Source organism: Panthera pardus, unplaced genomic scaffold (genome assembly GCF_024362965.1).
Source record: "Panthera pardus isolate Hobbes unplaced genomic scaffold, ASM2436296v1 HiC_scaffold_22, whole genome shotgun sequence".
In the NCBI taxonomy this organism is placed as follows: Eukaryota; Metazoa; Chordata; class Mammalia; order Carnivora; family Felidae; genus Panthera; species Panthera pardus.
Genome location: NW_026526788.1, coordinates 61082547 through 61103570, shown reverse-complemented (window position 1 = coordinate 61103570; position 21024 = coordinate 61082547). Strand labels below are relative to the sequence as shown.

Genomic DNA, 21024 nt, shown 5'->3' with positions numbered 1-21024 from the left:
GGGAAGACAGGGTCCAGCGCTGTTACCCATTGTCTGGCTGGGATTTCTGAAGCCATGTTTCTTCTTCTAGGCTCCCCGAACCTAAGGACAAGGCCTCCACCTCGCAGAGAATCCAGCCTGGTATGTATGCTGAATTTCTTCTCCTTTTTTTCTTCCTGTATCTGGGGACGCCCTGTAACATTCCCCAGTTAATTGGTTGTCTCATTTCAATGCCTGTCAGTCCAGGGGTTTTCCAGGGCCCTGCTGGGCTTCCAGCTTTGTGGGGCCAGGGGCAGAGAGGAAAGCCTGGGCATCCCAGCCATTCTGGGGGCCTAGCTGGACAGTTGATGCTCAAAAACACACTGCACTCCAAAGCTAAATAAATCCATCCCAGCCGCTACACTGGCAGACATAAACATTTAGACTGGCCAGCGGGAGTGTCCAGCCAGGGCATTGCCAGGGGCTGGGAATGGGGCTGCTGTCCATGTGTGCCTGGAAGCCTTTCAGCTTCGCCTTCCTGGCTCAGGAATGTCCAGTGGCTTCGGTGGATGCCAGAGCCTGGTAGGGCAGAGGGCAGGCCGGCGAGCACCCCTGCAAGGAGGAGTGAATGGCCAGGACTGGCTTGCGCTGAAAGTCAGAGGCTCAACTTGCTGGCGTCCCTGGCTCCTGTAGGTGGGGGTCCTGGTGTCCAGACCATCAGGGAAGAGCATATACCCTCGGGATACTAGGCTTAGGGTGGCAGTGATGCTGGCAGCGGACCTAGAGCCCTAGTTCAGGGGACTGTCCTCAGGGGCAGTGGGTGCCGTGGAAACAGAGGGCTTCAAGCCTGCCAGACGTGCGTTTATGTTGCACCTTTGACGCTTGGGAACGGCGAGACCCAGGGCAAGTCTGTTACCCTCCCCAAGCCTTCATTTCCTGATCTGTAAGATGGGGACAGTGCCAGCCACCTCCTGGGGCTGCTGGAAGGATGAAATGGGATGGTGTATGCAGGGCTGGCCGCCAGGTTTCCCTTTCCTATGTCAGCTGTGGCTGACGGACGGGCTGCCTGCCGCACCGTGTGGGGAAAGATTTCTGAAGTCTCACTGGGCCTAGTAGCAAGGGTCACTGGGATCCGTGACATCTGCCCTGGCCTGGAAGAGCGGGCCTTCAGTAAACGGGTCCTTGAGTCAGGCGTGTGGAGAGGAGACCATCCCTGCCTTGGCCATCGGCCCCAGGGGAGTTTCTATGTCATTTTACCCTCGAGTTTTCCGTGACAAAACAATGAGTTCTCCCGTCCTTCCAGTTCTCTCAGCCCCAGCTGATTATTTTCAGGCAGACTCGGTTTTGGGAACAATGGGCTCATTCCTTCCACACTTAACAAGTGCAGGACTTACTGCGGCAGGGCTTGTCCCAGCCAGATGTGGCTGCATCCCACCTGGTGGCTGGGGGAGGGGGAGGGGGGGGTGGCAGGGCCTGGACCCCATCTACTCACACACATGCCTGCAGGGCCAGGGCCCCGGGCAGAGAAAGTGGGCTGAATCATACCTGGTCCCTCAAGACCAGCTTCCTCCTGCCCTTCACTCCCTGTGACCCAAGACAGCTGGGCTGTGAGTGGCCAGATTAGGACATGCTGAGCTGTGGAGAATGGAGAAGATTCCAGGGAATAGGATGGCATTTCAGAAGGAGGGGTCAGCTTTGGCTGCCGTTGGTGGAGCTCCCCCTGTGTCCTTGGCTGGGCCAGAAGTTAGGTACCTATCAGTAATTCTCCTCATGACCCATTTTACAGATGAGGAAATTGAGCCTCAGAGAGGTCATAGGCTTTACCCAAGGCCATACAGCTGGTTAGTTGCTGAGCTGGGATTGGAGCCCACATGTGTCCAGCTGTAAGGCAGAGGTCTTTTGAGGTCTTCCTGTTACACCACAGCTGCTTCCCTCTCCCTTCCCGCCACCGCCGCCCCCCCCCCCCCCCCCCCCCCCCCGCCAAACACACATACTTCTTTGTTTGTTTTGCTTTAACCCCTTTGTGTGATACTGGGACATACTGGAAGTAACAGGGCAGCACAAAATCCATTTTGACCAGAGTAGAGACCGAGTGAAACTAGAATGTCCTCCCCATGAGGGCAAGGGGGTTGTCCTTTTGGTTCACTGTTAAGTGCCCAGTGCCTCAGACCTGGGCCTGGCACCCAGAAGATGCACAGTTGATGTTTGGAAAGTGAATGAATAAGACTCAGAAGTCATGGCTGCAGCCAAATCCTAAATGTCCTTGAATGTCTTGCTTGGGTATTGGTATAACCACTCCAGCCTGTTTTGCCTGACCATTTGGCATCTCTGCAATGACCCACCAAGGGCTCTTTTCAGCCATCTCCACGCCCCCTTACACTCCTGCCCTCTGCCCCAAAGAGATGGCTGTGTCCCCTGGCCCTGCCTCTGCAACCAGGTGTCACCGCTGTGACCTGTCAGCTAGACTTAAGGACGAGGCTCTCCTCCCATGGGGCAGTTTGCACAGGCTTTGTTAAAACCACTTCTCTACTTTTTCATTTTCATTTTTGGGACCTAGCTGTTGAAGTATCTATAAACTGGACCTCCAGAGATGTAGGGGTGAAGTTACTATTACTAAATGATCATTTTGACAGCTCAGAGGAGTTTCAAGTGGATCATGGGTAATAGAAAGCCTGCTCAGGAGAACAGTCCCCTGGGGAGACACCCTGAGCCTCAGGTGATGGATACTTCTCAGGTCAGCTGCCCTCCAGCTGGTGTAACCGCCACACTCTGCCTCTGTTACAGTTCTGATCAGGTAGGTTTTGCTCACTGAGCCCTTCTCTGCCTTAGGGGTTCCAGCTGCCGAAGCCACCAGAGCCCCCTTCTGTTGAGGTGGAGTATTACACCATTGCTGAATTCCAGTCCTGCATCTCTGACGGCATCAGCTTTCGGGGTGGACAGAAGGCAGAGGTGAGCCTTGGGCCATGAAGCTGAGGGTCTGAACTCATGCTAGTCAAAGACCTGCCATGTTTCCCATTTATGCCTTGCTGGCAACATTCCAGGGGGGCGGGCAGAAGACCCACGGGGATAAAAATTTGCCTGAAGCCAGTAAGTGCCACGGTGAGGACCAGAATGCAGGACTCCTGTCTCCACGCAGTCCTTCCCTCACAGCAGCGTTTCCCAGAGCGTGTAGTGGGAACTTGTGATGGAAGCGTCCCGAAACAAGGGGCTTCTTTGGTCGAATAGGTTTGAAGGACATTGGGTTAAACAAAATCCATGCAGTTGTGTGCTTTTAATCGCAGAACTTCTCAGAGCCTGTGCTGTAGGGATGTCACCGTGCATCTCTAAGAGGGCACCAGAATAGCAGCATTGCCCAGACCCATTTGGCCCCAGGACAGTTTGTCTCCTAGGAGCACCCTGGGGGCCAAGATTCTGAAGAACCCATGTTAGCGAGCGCTGCCGTGGGGAGAATGTGGTCCACGTAGCCACGGTAATAGGGGCCTGGGTTCTGGCCACGTGCACACCGCCAGCACCTCTCACCCTCAATACGGTCACTCCTCTGCCCTGGCTTTGATCATGTGTCTCTGCCACATGAGGTAACAGACCCTATGAGGCTCCCTCCCGGCCTAGCATTTATGAAACTCTGCTTTGTGGCCACTGCAGGGCACGCGGTCATCGCTCTTGAGTAATGAGGTTAAATCCAGTTAACACCTGTAGAACTGTCGGAAGAGCCCTAAGGCGGTCTCTGCCTGTGGGAGAGAGGGTGTCCCCCGTGTGAATGTTTTAAATCCTACGTATTCAATTTGGAACTGAATTTCCAAGAAAAATCATTCCGTCGGTGGTGCTTAGGTTTCCAGAAGAGCCTCCAAAGCTCACCATGTAACTGAACTGTCATACTTAGGAGCTACCCAGGCTTAATCTTGAGTGTGGGGTGGAGTATGGGGTGGGAAGGGTGAAGGAAGGAATAGAGAACCAAAGGAAGGACAGAAACTCTCCCTTTTGGTGTGGACTGCAGAGGGCTGGTCTCTATCTCTCTTCCTTCACTGCCCCTCTTCCCCTGGTATCAATTTTTTCATGTCCCCTCCCCGCCCACCCCGGTACCTTTCTCCAGGAGTGTCCCACAATCCAAAATTATCTTCCCTTTATGTGCTCCAGCCCAGATGAACTGCAGCAGAGGCAGCACCACACTCCTGGTCTTTAGCCAATCTCAAATAGTAGTTAAGAAAGAAGCTCCTTGAACTAGTTTATACTAACATGGAAATGACTAAAAGCCCCTCATCCTTCCCACAGTTAACCATTTAAGCCAAAGTCCGTTCGGCTGGCAGAATTTCACTGGGATCCCACATGCAGTGAAATGACCACAGGCAGTAGGAACACCAGGGAGGCGTCCAGCAGGGTGGCTCTGGTCTCAGGCTGTACCTCCCAGTTCACCTCACCTGCATCTTCCCATTCTCTTCTGACATGAGAGACCCTTTCCAGGGTCGCCGGCGGAGGACCTAGCAATCCCAGGGGCGGGACGAGGAGCAGCGGAATGAATGGCATGTTCTTAGACATACGGGCCCTTGGCGAGTTGGGTTCCATAGGGACTAGGAGGAGTAGGTCTTCTAAGTGCACAGCTTAGGGGGAGAAGCAGGAGTCTGTAGACAAGGCCAGCTCGACCTGGGGTGCTAATGGAGACTTGGAGGACCAGGGGAGAGGGTCTTGGAGAGTGGGAGATGGTGGAGACCTGGCTTTCAATTCCAGCCCAGCACTTACTCCCCGGGGTCCTGGGGCCACCTCCTCAGTAGCTCACTTTGCTCATCTGTAAAACAGACATGACGCGTCGTAGCCTGGTGCGTCGCGTGAAGTGCGAAGCTCCTAGCCTGGCACATCGTAGGGTCCGGCGATCCTCCCAGCTCACTGGCCTGCCCACCCTTTCCCCTAGGTCATCGATAAGAACTCGGGTGGCTGGTGGTACGTCCAGATCGGTGAGAAGGAGGGCTGGGCCCCCGCGTCGTACATCGATAAGCGCAAGAAGCCCAACCTCAGCCGCCGCACGAGCACACTGACCCGGCCCAAGGTACCGCCCCCCGCTCCCCCCAGCAAGCCCAAGGAGGCCGAGGAGGGTCCAGTGGGCTCTGGGGAGAGCCAGGACTCCCCGCTGAAGCTCAAGTATGAGGAGCCTGAATATGACATCCCTGCCTTCGGCTTCGACTCAGAGCCAGAGCTGAGCGAGGAACCCACGGAGGACAGTGGCTCGGGGGAGCGGCGGCCTGCCCAGCCCCGTAGGCCCTCACCGGCCTCCTCACTGCAGCGGGCCCGCTTCAGGGTCGGTGGCTCTTCAGAGGACGTGGCCCTGGAGGAGGAGACCATCTATGAGAACGAGGGCTTCCGGCCGTGTGTCGAGGATGCCCTGTCAGCCAGACGCTCCTCCCGAGACAGTGACTCCCCGGGGGGCTCCCCTCTGTCCCTTGCTAGAAAAAACTCCCCCAAATCAGATTCCCCCAAATCGTCATCGCTCCTAAAGCTCAAGGCAGAGAAGAACGCCCAGGCAGAACTGGGGAAAAACCACTCCTCTGCCTCCTTTTCTTCATCCATCACCATCAACACCACCTGCTCTTCCTCCTCTTCCTCCTCCTCCCTGTCCAAGAACAGTGGTGACCTGAAGCCCCGTTCTGCCTCGGACGCAGGCATCCGTGGCACCCCCACGGTTGGGGCAAAGAGGGACGCCGACCTAAAGGCTGGGCTGACCTCGTGCACCCGGGCTAAGCCGTCGGTCCGGCCCAAGCCGTTCCTGAGCCGAGCAGAGTCCCAGAGTCAAGAGAAGATGGACATCAGCACTTTACGGCGCCAGCTGAGACCCACAGGCCAGCTCCGGGGTGGTCTCAAGGGCTCAAAGAGCGAGGATTCAGAGCTTCCCCCTCAGACGGCCTTTGAAAGTCCCAGTGAGGGGTCCAGGAGAGGCTCCGCTGACCTCATTACCCCCCCAGCCGCCACACCCCCGTGTCCCACCAAGAAGGGACGAGAAGGGCAGGTCGCCTCCTACATGACATGTAGTGCCTACCAGAAGGTCCAGGACTCAGAGATCAGCTTCCCCGCAGGCGTGGAGGTACAGGTGCTCGAGAAGCTGGAAAGCGGCTGGTGGTACGTGAGGTTTGGGGAGCTAGAGGGCTGGGCCCCTTCCCACTATCTGGTGCTCGGCGAGAACGAGCAATCCGACCCCTCCGGCAAAGAGCCAGACACAGTGAGCGCCAAAAGCAAGCAGAACGAGGGCAAGTCGGACAGCCTGGAGAAGATCGAGAAGCGGGTCCAAGCACTGAACACCGTCAACCAGAACAAGAGGGCCACGCCGCCCATCCCCTCCAAGCCTCCCGGGGGCTTCGCCAAGACCTCGGCCACCGGGGCAGTAAAGATGAGGAACGGGGTGCGGCAGGTGGCAGTGAGGCCTCAGTCGGTGTTTGTGTCCCCGCCACCCAAGGACAACAACCTGTCCTGCGCCCTGCGTAGGAACGAGTCGCTTACTGCCACCGACGGCCTCCGGGGTGTCCGCCGGAACTCCTCCTTCAGCACCGCCCGCTCGGCTGCCGCAGACGCCAAGGGCCGCCTGGCCGAACGGGCCGCCAGCCAGGGCTCAGACGCGCCTCTGCTGCCCGCCCAGCGCAACGGCATTCCCGTGTCCCCCGTGCGCCCCAAGCCCATTGAGAAGTCCCAGTTCATCCACAACAACCTCAAAGACGTCTATGTCTCCATCGCGGACTATGAGGGGGATGAGGAGACAGCAGGCTTCCAGGAGGGTGTGTCCATGGAGGTCCTGGAGAGGAACCCCAACGGCTGGTGGTACTGCCAGATCCTGGATGGCGCAAAGCCCTTCAAAGGCTGGGTGCCCTCCAACTACCTGGAGAAAAAGAACTAACATGGGGCGTGGGTCCTTCCAGCCTGGTGCGGGTGAGCAGTGAGATGAAGACAAAGGGGAAAGGGAAAATGGGAGGGGTGGGGTGGGGGGGACAACGTTAAACCCTGCAGAAGGCGTGACCTCAGAGATGCTCCCCTCCAGGCTGTCCCCCAGCTGGCAGGTAAGGTCCGGCGGGGGCCCACGTTGAGCAGGGAAGGGAACAGGCAGGGGAGCAGTGGGCCTGGGACCAGAGGCAAGAAAGCTGAGCCCTACGTGGGCACCTTGGTGATTTGGCTGACGGACCTGGCACCATTTGGGACAGGCCATGAGGGAAATTCCAATTGTGCCTTGGCTGCAAATCCGGAAAAGATGTGGTCGCAGGGACCTCCTGTGCCCTGCCCCTGCCCAGCTTGGTTTCTGCCGCTGGCACCTTGCCATCAGAGGCGGTCCTTGTGTTTGCCAATTGTGCTGGTCTCCCGGGGATTGCCACCACCTGCCACGGGCGCGTGTGCTAGAAGACCCCACCGGCTCTGGGGCTTGGAGGCATCTCTTGGGGGCCCAGCCTGTCCCTGGGCCAGGCCACCGTCAATGTCTGTTCGTTGAAGAAAAAGCAGTTCCCCAGGTGCCAGCAAGGACCACCTTTCTTACCTGTCGCTGTTCCCTGGCCTTGAGAAGAGTGCGCCCTGCCCTGGGCACCCCACGGAGGACCGCCAACCCCAGAGTTTACAGAGAGGGTGGGTGCAGCCGTCAGTCTCTTCACCATCTGCACAGACTTTATTTTGGGTATTGCTGGGTGGGCAGCTCTTTTGCATGTTTTGGGAGAGGTTTATTGATTTGGGGCTTCAATGTCAGGCCTTGGGTTTTGGTCTTATTTTAGGGGTTGTTTGGGGGCCCAAGGGCAGTCGGCCTCACAGGGGACAGAATGAGTAGCAGATGGGGCTTTTCTGTCGTAACTTTTGCGGGGAGGTTGGTGGTTTTGGGCTTTCACTTCCTTTCCCTCCACAAGCCAAAGTCCTTTCGTTTGGTTTCCACTGTTGCGGACGGCACCCTAGCGCGGCACCTGCCTGAGGGTCCGGGGGCTGAAGTCCCAGACACGGCAAAGCAGAGACGTCTCAGTGGGGCAGGACCCTCCCCAGGAGGGAGGAGCAGGTTGTCCAGGAGAAAAGGCAGCTCTCAGGCTGCCGGGTGGCCACCATTCTGCACGTGTTCTCCCGTCTGGGCAGGACCAGAACCCTTACGTGTGAACTGTGGAGAAGCACCCATCGCCCCCGCTGAGGGCTGAGGGGACCCCGGATGGGCAGCCACCACCGGCCGTTCCCCCGCCTACGTGCGATGCCACAGGTACTGGAGGACCCCGGGCCGGGAGCCGACCTGGTCTTCCCAAGGGGCGGCGCCCCCCACGAAGAGAGGAGAGAATAAAGTCCCTGTCAACCTTGGGTTGTGTCTTTCAGTCGTTGACGTTTCCGAGGGGACCCTCCGGAAGCCTTGGCTTCCCCAAGGACTGCCCCCCCTTTGCTGGGAGTGGAATCCCACACGTGCCTTTGATTGCGGACGGACTGGGCTCCACGGCCACCAGCTCAGCTGCCAGAGGCCTGGACTAAGGGTTGGCGGTTTCTACAGAGGAGGAAAGGCCTCCCTCTACCCCTGCTCCCCACCCAGGCAGTGTATGTTGCCCGAAGATCAGCACGGGACGCTGTGTCTCGTGCCTTCAGCACCCCACCCGCCCCCTAGACCCTTGAGGCCTCGCCTGGGGATCCCCCCAGCCTCCTCGCTGGCCGTGCACTCATGCCTGGCAGCTACAGCCAACTGCTCGTGTTCTTTGTGGAAGGGCCGCGGTGAGATTTTGTTTCCTTTTGTTTTGTTTGTGAGTTTAAAATTGAAATTCGTTCTTTTCTTCTGCTGGACAGTATTAAATAGAGTAGGATATTGAGTTAATCTGCTAGGTTGCAGTACTAATGGTAGTGGTTTAGTGTCTTCAGATTAATATTATTTGGACTTATTTGAACAATAATGATAAAGAAGTGGTTCATTATTTTTTAATTAATGCACTTTAATAAGGTGGAATGGGAAGAAACCCAGAGAGCAAAGTGCATTACTTAAAGATGCAGTATATACTTTTCTCATTTTTAAGCAGCACATATTTATTAAAAGAAAAAAAAAAGTAATTTATGATTATTTAAAATAAAATTTAAAAGTAGAGTGACTATTGGGTGAAAGGACCTTCCATGTAGCTGTCTTCCAAGGGGGGGCGCCCAGCGGCCTCGCTCCTCCAATGTCTGCACTGAGCCAGTTCAGTCAGTAACGTGCCAGCCAGGCCAGGAAGGAGTGCAGGACGCATCTGCCGAACACAGAGCATCTCAGTTGGACTGGACCACAGTGTTCCCCAGAGCCTGCCTTTCCCTGCCCTTCCTCACGGTCTGCACTGCCCCGTGGGGCTCTCCAGCACCCGCGGGGCCCACATTCTCCACCCTCCCCCAGGACCCTCTCTCCTCGATCCCCAGTGCTCTAAGTGATAGTCATTAAAAGTGGCCTTGGAAGTCACTCCATCCCATCCCCTTCTGTTACTGCAGCCCAAGGGCAGGAAATTACTTTTCCTGAAATCATGTAGCTAGTTAATGGCAGACCACCCCACTGCATTAATCCTTGCGCTCCCTCCCACCCCCATTGGAGTTTATTGTGTGGTCATCATGTTTACATTGTGACATCCAGCCCCCTAAGGATGGCTGGGAGTTGCTCAGGCATCTAGGAAACGTGGGGAATGCTGCCACCTGGTGACAGCATGTAGATTTGGGCAGTGAACAGGGATTGCCATGCCCCATCTTCGCACCTCACCCCTCACCATCACCCCCTGACTCAACACAGCACAAACCCTGCAAACCCAAAGAGAATATTAATACTTGAAGCACGAAGGGTGCATGCCAGTCCCTCTCAGACATGGCCGGGGGATGCCAGGGCTCGTGCCCCTGGACTCCTGAGCCCCGCCTAGGGCAAGGGGGCTTTTCCCTAGAGCCACTGAGCTGCTTTGTGATGTTGGAGGGTACTGCAGCAGGTGGAGGAGGGAGGGGCCTGTGGCTCTGACCCATCTGGAGGAAAACCAGATCGGACTAAAAAAGGAAAAAGGAAAATGAAATCTCAGCAGTGTCCAAACCCAGTTTTCCATTAATTGCGATTGAAAATGTGAAATGGCGTTGTATTGCTGTATACTGCACCTTTAATCCTAATGAGCCCTTCTGAGGTCATTATTGAGGTTTGTATAATGCCCGAAGATGCATCATTTGGTGCTTTTTCTTTCCATTTAAAGACCTTTTTTCTTTCGTTACAAGGGGAAAAAATGTCTTCATCTCTCTCCCACTTTGAAACAGCGGGCCTGGCTGGGCTCCCTAGCCCTGCTACGCTGTTGCCACTAGGCCAGGGCCCCCCTGGGGGGCAGCAGGAGGGGGCCGGAAGGGGTGACTCTGAAGGGCGAGTGAGCCATCTGCCCCTGGCTGAACCCAGGTTCTGCCTTGCCAGCCGTGGCCCTCCACCCCTCGCCTGGCCCCAGAGGCTTCTCTTTCTTACTCTCGAGTCTCCATCTTGACGAAGGCATTATATAGAATCGTTTTAATCACTTTCAGATGTTAGAGCAGCATATTTTACTGGCATTTATATCCATCGCTTTCCTCAGCAAGGCATGTTACTACTTTTATCGTCTAAGGAAGAAAGACAAGGGAATTTCGGTTGAACATTATTTTCATATTACTAGTATTTGCAGAGTAGATGTAGAACTATTTAAGTCTAGCCCTCGGTTTGGTAGTTTGTTTTAAGGGAAAAAAAAAATGAAAGTAGCCCCTACTTTTCCTGTGTTTTGTTTTGTTGTTTTGGGTTTTTTTTTTTTTTTTTTTTTTTTGTTGTATTTAACTAATATATTATTTCTTTAAGGTTACTCACTTCCCCTACCCCTCCAAATACTTTGCATTCTCAATCGAAAATGAAAACAATCTGAGAGACAGGAAAAGTGCAATATTATCAAGAGGGACGCCAGGGCTTGTTGGGACAGTGGCGGGAGACCCGGTGGCCCGTTCGTCCATAGGAAGCGGCAGGGCTGCTGGAAGGAGTTAAGCTGTGGAGCAGACAGGTGACCTTCTGGATATTGATCTTGTATACCCGCCCCCCCCCCTTCCTGGCAGGATGGCAGGGGTCCCTACCGGAGGGCAGCCCCTTTTTCTGTTGGGTGTTATCCACCCAGAAGGGATTCAGGGACAGGCCGCTCAGGGCCCCAGCCCTCGGAGCAGAGCAAGGACATCCGGGAACGGTCCCTTGTTTTCATTTCCATTGTTTTTCAGCCAGCTGCCCAGAAAGACCTGTCCTAAAAATCACTCCCAGCAGCCCTCTCTCACCCCAGTCTCCTGATGTTTGGGCCGTGATCTTTCTGATGTATGTCTGAGTCTTTCTAAAACTATGTAACCTCAGTTCAGTTTATGGGCAGGAACCCTAGATGTAACCAAATCCTTTTTTGGGGATGTGGGTGCCTTGAGCCCTATGTGCCCCAGTGAGACACCAATTCCCACAAGCCTACAGCTAGGCCTGGTGCTGAGCTTGGGCCACCCATTCATCTCAATGACTTCAGCCCGAGGAGTGAGCCCGGCCTCCTGCTCAACACCCCGACAGTTCCCAGAGGGCCTCAGAGAAGTGTCTGAGGGGCCTACTCAGGTCTTTGTAGACAGCTCCCCACAACAGGTACCAAGCGGGCCTCCTCCTTACTTGGCACTGGTAGAGAAAGCAGCAGGATGGGAAGTCTCTGGGTCCAAGCCCTTGGAGCTCTGCCCTTCAGGGCTCCAGGGACATCCTCACTGGCTTGTCCTCTCCGTCTCCAGTACTGTATGCTTGCTGCTCCAACCCCTCTGTTGGGTGAATTCCTGTACAAACATGGATCTGTGTGCCCAGAGTGGGACCATGCCCCTGTGTGTGGGTGTCTCTCCTTGGAGTATACACATTTATATGTCCAATCTTTGAGAATCTCGATGCAGAGCTCTCTGGAAAGAGAACCACCCACATTGCTTAATCTTAAAGAATTAAGATTCCCTCACTTTTTTGAGGGCTGTGTGTTGTGAGTGAGTGTGTGTGCATGTGCGTATGTGTGTGTGTCCATGAGCACACACGTGTGAGTGTTGGTAATTTCCCACTTGAACTAAATAACAAGGGGTTAGAGAACAAATACCGGGCAAGCTGTCTCCATTTTACAAGTCCTTGGCATTGGGCAGGACCCACGGGACTCACAGCTTCTGGCAGCAAGTGTGTGTTACTCACACACGTAATTCTGGCTGGAGAGTGCAATGTGTCTTTTTTTTTTTTTTTTTTTTGGTAATTATTTTATTATTTTGTTGGAAACTTCACACTGGCATTAACAGATCTAGCAGAAGCAGCCTAGGCCATCACCCCGGGCTCCAAAATGAAGATGTGGACTCGAGAAGTCACTGGGTGTGGAAGCACTGAGATGGTTGAACTGGGTCACCCGCCACCTGCGGATGGGTGGTCTAGCAGGCCGAACCCACCCACTGCATGCATATCATCACCGTGGGAGGGAGTTCTCGATGGTAAGAGCTTCTGGCCCTCAGTTCTCGTGTTTCTGAGGGTGGTCAGGCTGCTGGGGCCAGAGCATGCTCGTGGTAGTCAGCAGACCTGCATATGCACTTGCACCAGACCGCAGGCCCCAACTGAACACATCACAGGAACAGTGTGACGGCTCCTCCTCGACCTTACTGAGCTTTTTGCCTAGATCATGAACCACCCTCAGTGGTTCTCAGTTCTATGGCCAAAGACAGTGACAGGATGAGGTTACTGACCTACAGCCTTGGTTTCAGGAAATCAGCCCCAGTAATTTTAGCTTCCCTCCTGTTTTGTTCTGTGCACCTAGGTCTGCAGCCAGAAGTTGGGTTCATTGGTGCTTACAGACTGGGTGGAGGGCTCTACCTTCTAAGACCTTGATCCCAACCTGCCTATAAGGTTGGGGTTACCATGCAATCTCCCTTCCCCAATCCTGTCTTTTTAATCTTGGGTTTGCACTTGACCTTGACAATCAGTCCCCTCTCCCATCCCAGTCCTAGAACTCAGTGGCCTTAGAGAATGGTTTCTGAGCTGAAGGTCCCTCCTTTGTTCCCAGTTCCACCCTGGCTAATGGGCTGGACCTCAGGGGGCGAGGGGCAGGGAGAGAGCATGCGAGAAAATGGTTTTAAAGCAGAAGGATGGCTCGAGCATGTTGGAGGCAAGCGAGAGGCACGTTGGTGAGATGAATGTGTGCGTGTTTGGAATGGCTGGGGCTTACCGTCCCTTCCCGGGAAGGCGGCTTCCAGAAGAGGATGTCTTCTAGGCAGAAAGGGAAAAGTGTGAGAATGCTGAGAGAGTTTGGAGTCTGGAGTTTAGTCTTCATTCAAAAGAAGGAAGAAGTCAATTCTGAGTGTTTCAGGAGGAAGAGAGCAGGTACAGAGGGAATTTACTGATTCAATACCCAAGGGTCCAGTCAGAGTAGGTTGGAAAAGCCCTAAGATTTGGCCACAGAAGCAGCTAGCCCGAGGAAACCGCTACCTGCTGGGACACAAACTGGGTCCCCAGCACGTTCTTAATGAACAGTCACTGATTTACGTAGTGGAGACAGGAAGTCGCTAGCAACAAGTCAGTCTTTGAGTTTGGAGGCTCTGGCTCGAGAACATTCATCCATCTCCCAGGTTCCCAGCTGGTTTTGCCCACATCCCTTTGTCCAATCCAGAGGTGGTCTCTCAAACTGCTCAAATTGGTTAGAGACCAGTGACCGTAATGGGTTGTACAGTAAGGACCCACCACCCCACCAAACTGGAACCTCAGGGTCCAGACACTATCGAGCATGTCTGGAAGGAAGGCAGCCTCATTTCTTTGGTTAACACCAGTCATTTTGGAGTGTCTCTGATGTTACCTGTGGCTACTCGGTCTGCTGAGCCTGCCTTGCAGGTGTGACTTAGAAGACAGGGTGCAGTGCGCACTCAAACGTGGATATGCCCTTTCATTCTCAGTGGCCTGTGACCAAGGCACATTTCCATAAGCGCTTACTTCAGAGAGAGAAGAGTAAACAGCCACCATTCTTGGATCTGCAGCTTGTTCTCTGCAACAAGTTTTCTTTAAATCCAGGACACAAGATGAGAACAGGGTTTCACGAACAGTAGTACTGAGAGGTCTGCGGGAAGGTGACTTCTGAGTGAAGATGTGAGTGGCAGGTCCTTGGAGGGTGGTTTGTGGACTGCATGGTTGCATGTGAACTGCTGGGTGTCTCTGGGGCTCCAGAACTTTGGGAGATTCTTCATGGTCTCCACTTAGCCCCTCCCAGCTCCTAGTGGGCTCTGTGGGGTCAGGAGAAGGTTGTGCCCTCTTCTGCCCTCAGCAGAGAAACTGAAGAAAAGGACATTGAATTCAGTGCAGTCAATTTGAGTGCTAAAAAATTTCCAGGATCAATGGTGGTGCTAAACTATCTCCATGTTTCTAATATTTTTAATAGTGGGATTTTTTTTAATTGTTCTCATCACAAAAATGCAGTGTCCTTGGGGAAGGGATCCAGCCCCTTGGCCTGCCACTTTCCGGGTGTCCTTTATCATTGTTGACGGGACTCTTTGGTCTGCAGAAAATACTCTGTCTTGGCATGCTTCTAGACTGTAAGATTTGGGTTGTTTTGTTTTGTATTTTGTTTATGTTTACATGCATCTTGTATTTCCCTGAAAACTAAATAAAGTTTTTGGCCTTTTTAACTGAACAGAATCACCTCTTAATTCTCCCTGTCATCAGAAAAGCCATCCAGCTGAATGGCAAAAGCCACATTACCCAGAATACAGCATGAACTGCAGGATCCAGGGCCCTCTGAGGACACTGGAGGGGCGGGGTGAGGCAGGTAAGTTGCCACCTTTGTTGGTGAGAATCAGACTCAAGCTTTTCCTCCCTCCCCCACCACCAGGAGGCTTTCTGGGAAGCAGCCAAGGCTTTGAGAGCGAGAAATGCACATCTTGGGGCAAAAGATCCACATCCAACGGGCCGAGCTGGCCTCTCAGCTTAGAGCCCCCCTGACCCTACCCTACTTTTGCTGGACCCCACGAAACAGTGCTGGGCCGTGCTGGTGTAGGAAGCAGCAGAGGGCAGGAAGGCAGGCCTGCTATGTGCTTGAATCCCAGCCCCACCAGATGAGGACTGCCACGGTTTGCTAGACACACTCCACCACTCCCAGCTTCTGCAGCCAGGCAGATCTTCTCGGCCCATCCAGAAGCTTTCTCTAAAGGTCCCTGGCCCTCCCTTTCTATCTAGCTGTCACCCATTTAATATCATCAACCCCCTCCTGACCTACACGAAGGACCTGTCATCTTCCCATCGGCCCCTAGGTGGCAGTGCCACCCCACAAGGGTTTTGGGCCAGGTTTGGGCCCACCTCAGCCTTACCAGGAAGCTGAGCAGGCCTCATGGACTCCCACTACTCCTGCCCCAATAAACACTGCTCCTCACAGGCCCAGGGACTTGAGGCCACCGAAGGGCAGTGGCTTCTCCCTTTCAACTTACAAGGCTCACCTGGCATGCTGGGCCCCTGCTGTCCAACTCCAAGTCATGCTCCAGTCCCCCGTTTCCAGGGAGTCTTCCCTGGTTCTTGACTCCCCTCCATATCCAGGACACCGGACCCTTCACCCCCACCCCCACTCTCCCTCCCTCCCCAGCCCTCCACACAGCACAGCCCTCGGGCTGGTACGAAATCACCTTTATTCACAATCACAGCGACCCAAGTTCACAAAGGAGGCAGCAACTATCCCAACACTAACAGAGACAGTGGTACAGATGGCTTCCTCTCCCCAAACCTCGGGCCACACAGCCCCTGCACTTAAGACCTTTCCTTGCCTTGGAGATGAGACTCCAGACTGGATGGGGCCACCATCTGGCCCACCCTACCCTCCTCCCACAGAAAGGGTCTCCGGGGTCAGTGACTGGGGAGTAGAGACCCAGTGGAACCATGACTTCCTAGAGGCCCACTGCAAGGGAGGTGCAAAGTCCCAGCCTGGGGTTCTGACCCCCCAGTGCTGTCCCACCCACCACCCTATAGCAGCCCCTCACCAGAGAACTCCCAAGAGTCACACACAAAGTCTTCTCCCCCCTCCCCTCAATCATTTTACAGAGGTGGCAGCTGAGGCTGAGGGGCTATAACCTGGACAGGGCCACACAGCTGCCCAGTGGTCAGGTCTAGAACCCCATACTCCACCATTCACGGGAAACAGCAGTCTCTGATGGATGTAAAAAGCCATCGGAGGGGGACAGAGGGTTGGGAGGCTGGGGGGAGACTAGGCCCTCAGAGTGGGCCCCGGCCCATCACCTCTCAGAGTAGGGCAGGCAAGGCTGAGAGAACTACAGCCTAAGAGCAGGGGTAGGGGACCCTTCTTCACTCCAGAATCAGAATAACCAGAGGTGCTAGGACCTGGCCCCTTCTCTCCTCTTTCCTGGGGCTTAAGGGCCTAAGAACGGCCTCCCTGCCCTTGCTATGAGTAGGCCTCCTGTTCCCTGGCCCAAGCTGGGCTCCCCTCCTTCAGCCTCCCCAGAACTTTTGACGTCCTCATGGAAGGGGGAGCTCCTGGCCTCCTGCTGGATTCGAGACAACTTTGATAACCCTGTTGCAGCCCAGAGAGGAAGGGCACTTTGTGGCTCTGGGTGATCCACCAGCCCTAGGACATTAAGCTCAGTCTGTGTCTCTGTAAAATGGACACAATTTGACACAATTTGAAAGGAGGCCTCCCAATTCAGCCCCTTTTTCTCGAGTTTTAATTCATGGTGAGCAGAGCTGTCTATGGACTTTGGGCTGGAGCCTGGGGAAAACTATGATAACTACCTCTGCAGCGAGCTCTCACCAGGCACTCCACACACCAGGGCATTTCTAGGAGTTCGAAGGGCTTGGGGGACGGCAACTCACTCCCCCACCCCCCCATAAAAAAAAAAACCTACAAACCAAATAAATAAATAAATAAGTAAAATGGCTGGTTTTACCCCAGGGGATCCCACCCCCACCCCCACCCCTAATCCAGGGCCCTGGCCTCTCCTAGGGATGCTCCAGCCTCTTTGAGTATCAGCCAGGCTCAGGACAGTACTGACATCTGGGAGGACAAGTCACAGCAGATGCAAACCTGTTCTTAGCCTGACAGAGGACAGCCTCTGCTTTCTCGCTCACACCGAGAGGCTGTTCCTGGGCAGCAGCATCTGGTGAGATGACTGGGGCAGAAAGGTTATGGCCAGGAAGGGGCCCTCTGCATCTCAGCCAGGGCACAGGGTCAGGGACCCAGAACCTGGAGCCTTCTGTGGCCTGTCCATCCACCCATCCTGAGTGAGTGGGAAAGGGACATAGCATGGAGGCTGCAGCCTGCCCAGGATGAGAGGTATCCACTGGCCTTCTTACCCCTGGTTGCCAGGCCTGAGGGGCAGGGAAGACAGGAAGGAGAAGGTGGGTACAGCTCCGAGAGGAAGGCAGCAGCTCAGGGGCTGCCTGCCTAGGGCTGCCGTTGAGCAGGTTATACACTGCCCAAGGGCAGTTGGCAGAGAGAACAAATGGACACTGAAGTCCAGGCCACACTCCGAATGCCCTAGCTCAGGGACACATCTGCCCGGAGGCAGGGATACGTTTTCTAACTCTTACATGGGCTAGAGGACTTCCTACCAATCTGCCCCAGACGGGAAAGGATTAGGACAGGCCAAGTCCCCACTTAGCCCCTCAGCATGCAGGGAAGAGCTGGCTACAGAGAAGGGGAAGACAGAGAGTGGACTCCTCCCCTCCCCTCTGCTGGGGAATCTGCTCCTGCCCCTCACCTCCCTGCCTCATACCTTCTTTCTTCCCAAACCTTTAAGGGCCTCAGTTTCCCATGTTTAATGGAGAAGAGGAAAGAGTTTCCAAAACAAGTACGAAGAGAAGGGGCCCTGTTGGCTTGCCCCTCGGCTGGAGTGGGGCCGGAGTCTGAGAGGCAGGCGTGCAGGGTGGGGCGCCATGACGGGCTAGGAGCTGCGGTAGGTCTTGATAATGTCCTTGATGGGGCGACGGCAGATGGGGCAGCAGGCGTGCAAAGCCTTCTTGAGGCGCAGGCCACAGGCATAGCAGAGGCACATGTGGCCACATGTGTAGATGACCGTGTCCACTGCATGCTCATAGCAAATGGTGCACTCATCGCTCCACTGTCCTGTGCCCGGGGTCACTGGTGACTCAGGCAGGCTCACTGGAGAGTTGGGGGCTGTCCCTGGGGACAAGGGGACACCAAGTCAGTGGGAACATGGCCCAGTCTGGCCCCACGTTCATGGGAAGAGAGCCCCCTGGTCTCTTACCTCCCAACAGGCATCTGCCTGTTTACCCTGACAACCCACTTCCTGAGCACTAGGGGGCACTAGACAAGCGCCAGGGTGCCCATAAGGTGGTGAGAGAAGAAGGGATAGAGGAAGGTAGGGGGCCCAGAATCTTTTAAGGCAGGCCCCTCCTGAGCTAACCTTCGGTCTTCCATGTGTGCTCAAAAGTGCTTTGGAGAAAGGTGTCCAGCTGGGGGACAGGAAGGGATTCACCCCAGAAATCACCACCCCACGAGGGTTCACTGACCTGTCTATCTCCAGCTCCTCCAGGGCCCAACTCTGTCACAGAGGCTGCATGCCCGCCTCGGCCAGGGGTCTCGGGGCAGGGAGTCTGGCACGGACACCACGGAACCGGAGCAGCCAGCCTACTTACCGCCAGCAGAGCTGCCCAGAGGTCCAGAGCTGCACGTGCTGAGCAAGGGGTCGGAGAGGCGGCTGCCCAGGGCGCTGGGCGAGGTTGGCGTGGAGGCAGGGGAGCAGGAGAGTGACGGGATGCTCCGCTCTGCCAGGATGGTGGAGCCTGCGGAAGGGGAGAGAGGGGCTCACTAGCCGCTGAGAGGCCTACCGGGAGAAAGCTCAAGTCTCCGCTCCTCCAGGGGGTTCCCAGGAGAGAAAGTGGTGACACGGCCTGACCACACAGCCCAGCCACTGGGCGGGTCCAGGGCAGGATTCCACAAGCCAGCCCAGCACCCTGCCCCAGCTCTCTGTTCCACCTACAAACTGGGGGCCCTTTCTTGTTCTGAGGTTACTACATCAGCAGTCTCGAAACAAGAGCTCTGCTGAGAATCCCACCTCCACCCTTCCCACGCATCCTCACCTTCAAGGTTTCCCAGACAACGATGTCCCCCCTCCTCCCACCTAGTGTGGCCCTTCCAGTCATAGCCTGACCCTCCCTTTCTAAGCCCTGTGTTCTCTCGGTCACTGTCCCTAGATCTCACCCACCCTCTCCTCTGCATAAGCACCTTTGAAATGCCTTTCACCATCTCCCAAACTTGTTCTGTGCTACACTCGCTCTCCTTCCTTCCCTCCCTCCTTTCTCTTCCTCTTCAACACCTCTCCTCACCTTCCTCTTCTCTTCCTGCCCTCCCTTGCTCGTCCCTTCAACAAGTCCTACCAGGCACCATCAACTGTGTAAACATAACACTGAGAACAAGATGGAGAGGGCCACTGCCCCCAAAGAGCTAACTGTCCAGGGAGCCCCTTGGGGCTGTCCTCAAATCTCCCCCTCTGGGGAGCTTTGACCACCCCTCCCCCAACCACGTTACTTTATTTACCACTGACCCGCCACACACACCACATACACGGGACCAAACAACCACACAGCCTGGGGTAATATTCGTTCTTTGCCCAGGAATGCAGCTTTGTTTTCCCAGTTGAACTATGAGCTTCCTGAGAGCAGGAAATCGTATTTACCTGTGACTCTCCCACAGGCTCTAACATATTGCCCTACACATAAATGTTCAGTGAGATCTTCTCTATTATTATGTGTTCTAATTTATTTAACAGTCACCGTTTCTAAGAATATTCACTAGATATCTGCGACGGCAGATGGGGCATCAGGCGTGCAAAGCCTTCTTGAGGCGCAGGCCACAGGCATAGCAGAGGCACATGTGGCCACATGTGTAGATGACCGTGTCCACTGCATGCTCATAGCAAATGGTGCACTCATCGCTCCACTGTCCTGTGCCCGGGGTCACTGGTGACTCAGGCAGGCTCACTGGAGAGTTGGGGGCTGTCCCTGGGGACAAGGGGACACCAAGTCAGTGGGAACATGGCCCAGTCTGGCCCCACGTTCATGGGAAGAGAGCCCCCTGGTCTCTTATGTCCCAATCCATTTATTGGGTTTCTCTTAGTGTTAATAGTCTTTTAGTCAATTATCATCTTCTTTCATAAAGTCACACCTCCTATTTGCTTTTCTTGCCTTATTGCACTGGCTATCATTTTCAGAACAATACTCTAAGGCATCCCTATCATATTCCTGACTTTAATGAGAATGTTTCTCACGTTCCATCATTAAGTATGAAACCGGCTGTAGTTCTGAAATAAAGGAAATATTCCTCCATTCTTAGTGCACTTAAGCCTTTCACAAAGCAGAGCACACCTCTGTAAGGTAAATAGTTACCCTTCACGTATTGTCACTGGGTTTTCCTTGCAGTTCCATCAGGATCCCCAAACACCAATTTGCTGACTGAGATGCCCAGTTCTCCTACCACCCAGAAGCACTATCTTTAGCATATATTGTTTAGCAAATATCTGGAAGATTATTCTTAAACCCCCACCTTGGCCCACTTACCTCTCGAGATATTTAAGTCCTGATTTTTTTTTTTTTTTTAAGCTTCTCCTGTGTCTAGTAAGCCTCTTTGGGGAACAGAAGTCTCATCGGAAAGCTACTTATCTATTATTAGATGGTGCTGAGGTAAGAGAGTACCCTGCCCTTATGGAATTTCCTTCGTCTGAGGAGCAGTATCTCCCAGTGAGTGTAGCCAAGTACCTTTTTACCTCAGCCTGATTTTTTTTCTGTACCCCAGTCTGATTTCTTTTTATTCCATCCTGAGTTTTTACCCCAACTTCCTTCCATCCTCACGTATTTTCATCCAGCCTGATGTCTTTTCATTCCTTCCTGATTTATCTTCCCTTAATCATAACTTCTTAGCACTACAACCTCATTATTTTCATTCCTTTTCAAATTTATTTTTCACTCCATCTTCATTTGGCCTCTTTCCAGAGTAGGAAATCCCCACTTATTTTATCTGATTTCACAAACTCTAACACATTCACAATCACCAACAGCATTATACATACAAATACGCATGTACTCAGTTACTCATGTGTGCCTATACACAGACATAGCAGTTTTAGAGCATAATACAC

The 21024-nt window shown here is 54.2% G+C and overlaps 2 protein-coding genes across 13 annotated transcripts in view; one reads left to right on the top strand and one right to left on the bottom strand.

Moving 5' to 3' along the window:
• The window catches only part of SH3PXD2A (SH3 and PX domains 2A), a 242916-nt gene extending 228360 nt beyond the window's left edge, over positions 1-14556 (top strand). For 10 of the 11 annotated variants that reach the window (XM_019459323.2, XM_019459324.2, XM_053909897.1 and 7 more), the window contains 3 exons: positions 71-120; positions 2788-2907; positions 4862-14556. In XM_019459323.2, coding sequence (XP_019314868.1) covers positions 71-120; positions 2788-2907; positions 4862-6829 — 2138 coding nt within the window. In that variant the 3' untranslated portion in view covers positions 6830-14556. The remainder of the gene's footprint in view (positions 1-70; positions 121-2787; positions 2908-4861) is intronic. The other variant, XR_008424913.1, reaches the window with a different exon arrangement.
• A 973-nt stretch (positions 14557-15529) lies between these two features.
• Positions 15530-21024, bottom strand: part of NEURL1 (neuralized E3 ubiquitin protein ligase 1) — a 79421-nt gene continuing 73926 nt past the window's right edge. For both annotated transcript variants that reach the window (XM_019459332.2, XM_019459333.2), the window contains exons 5-6: positions 18527-18673; positions 15530-18050 (exon numbers count right to left, since the gene is read on the bottom strand). In XM_019459332.2, coding sequence (XP_019314877.1) covers positions 17812-18050; positions 18527-18673 — 386 coding nt within the window. In that variant the 3' untranslated portion in view covers positions 15530-17811. The remainder of the gene's footprint in view (positions 18051-18526; positions 18674-21024) is intronic.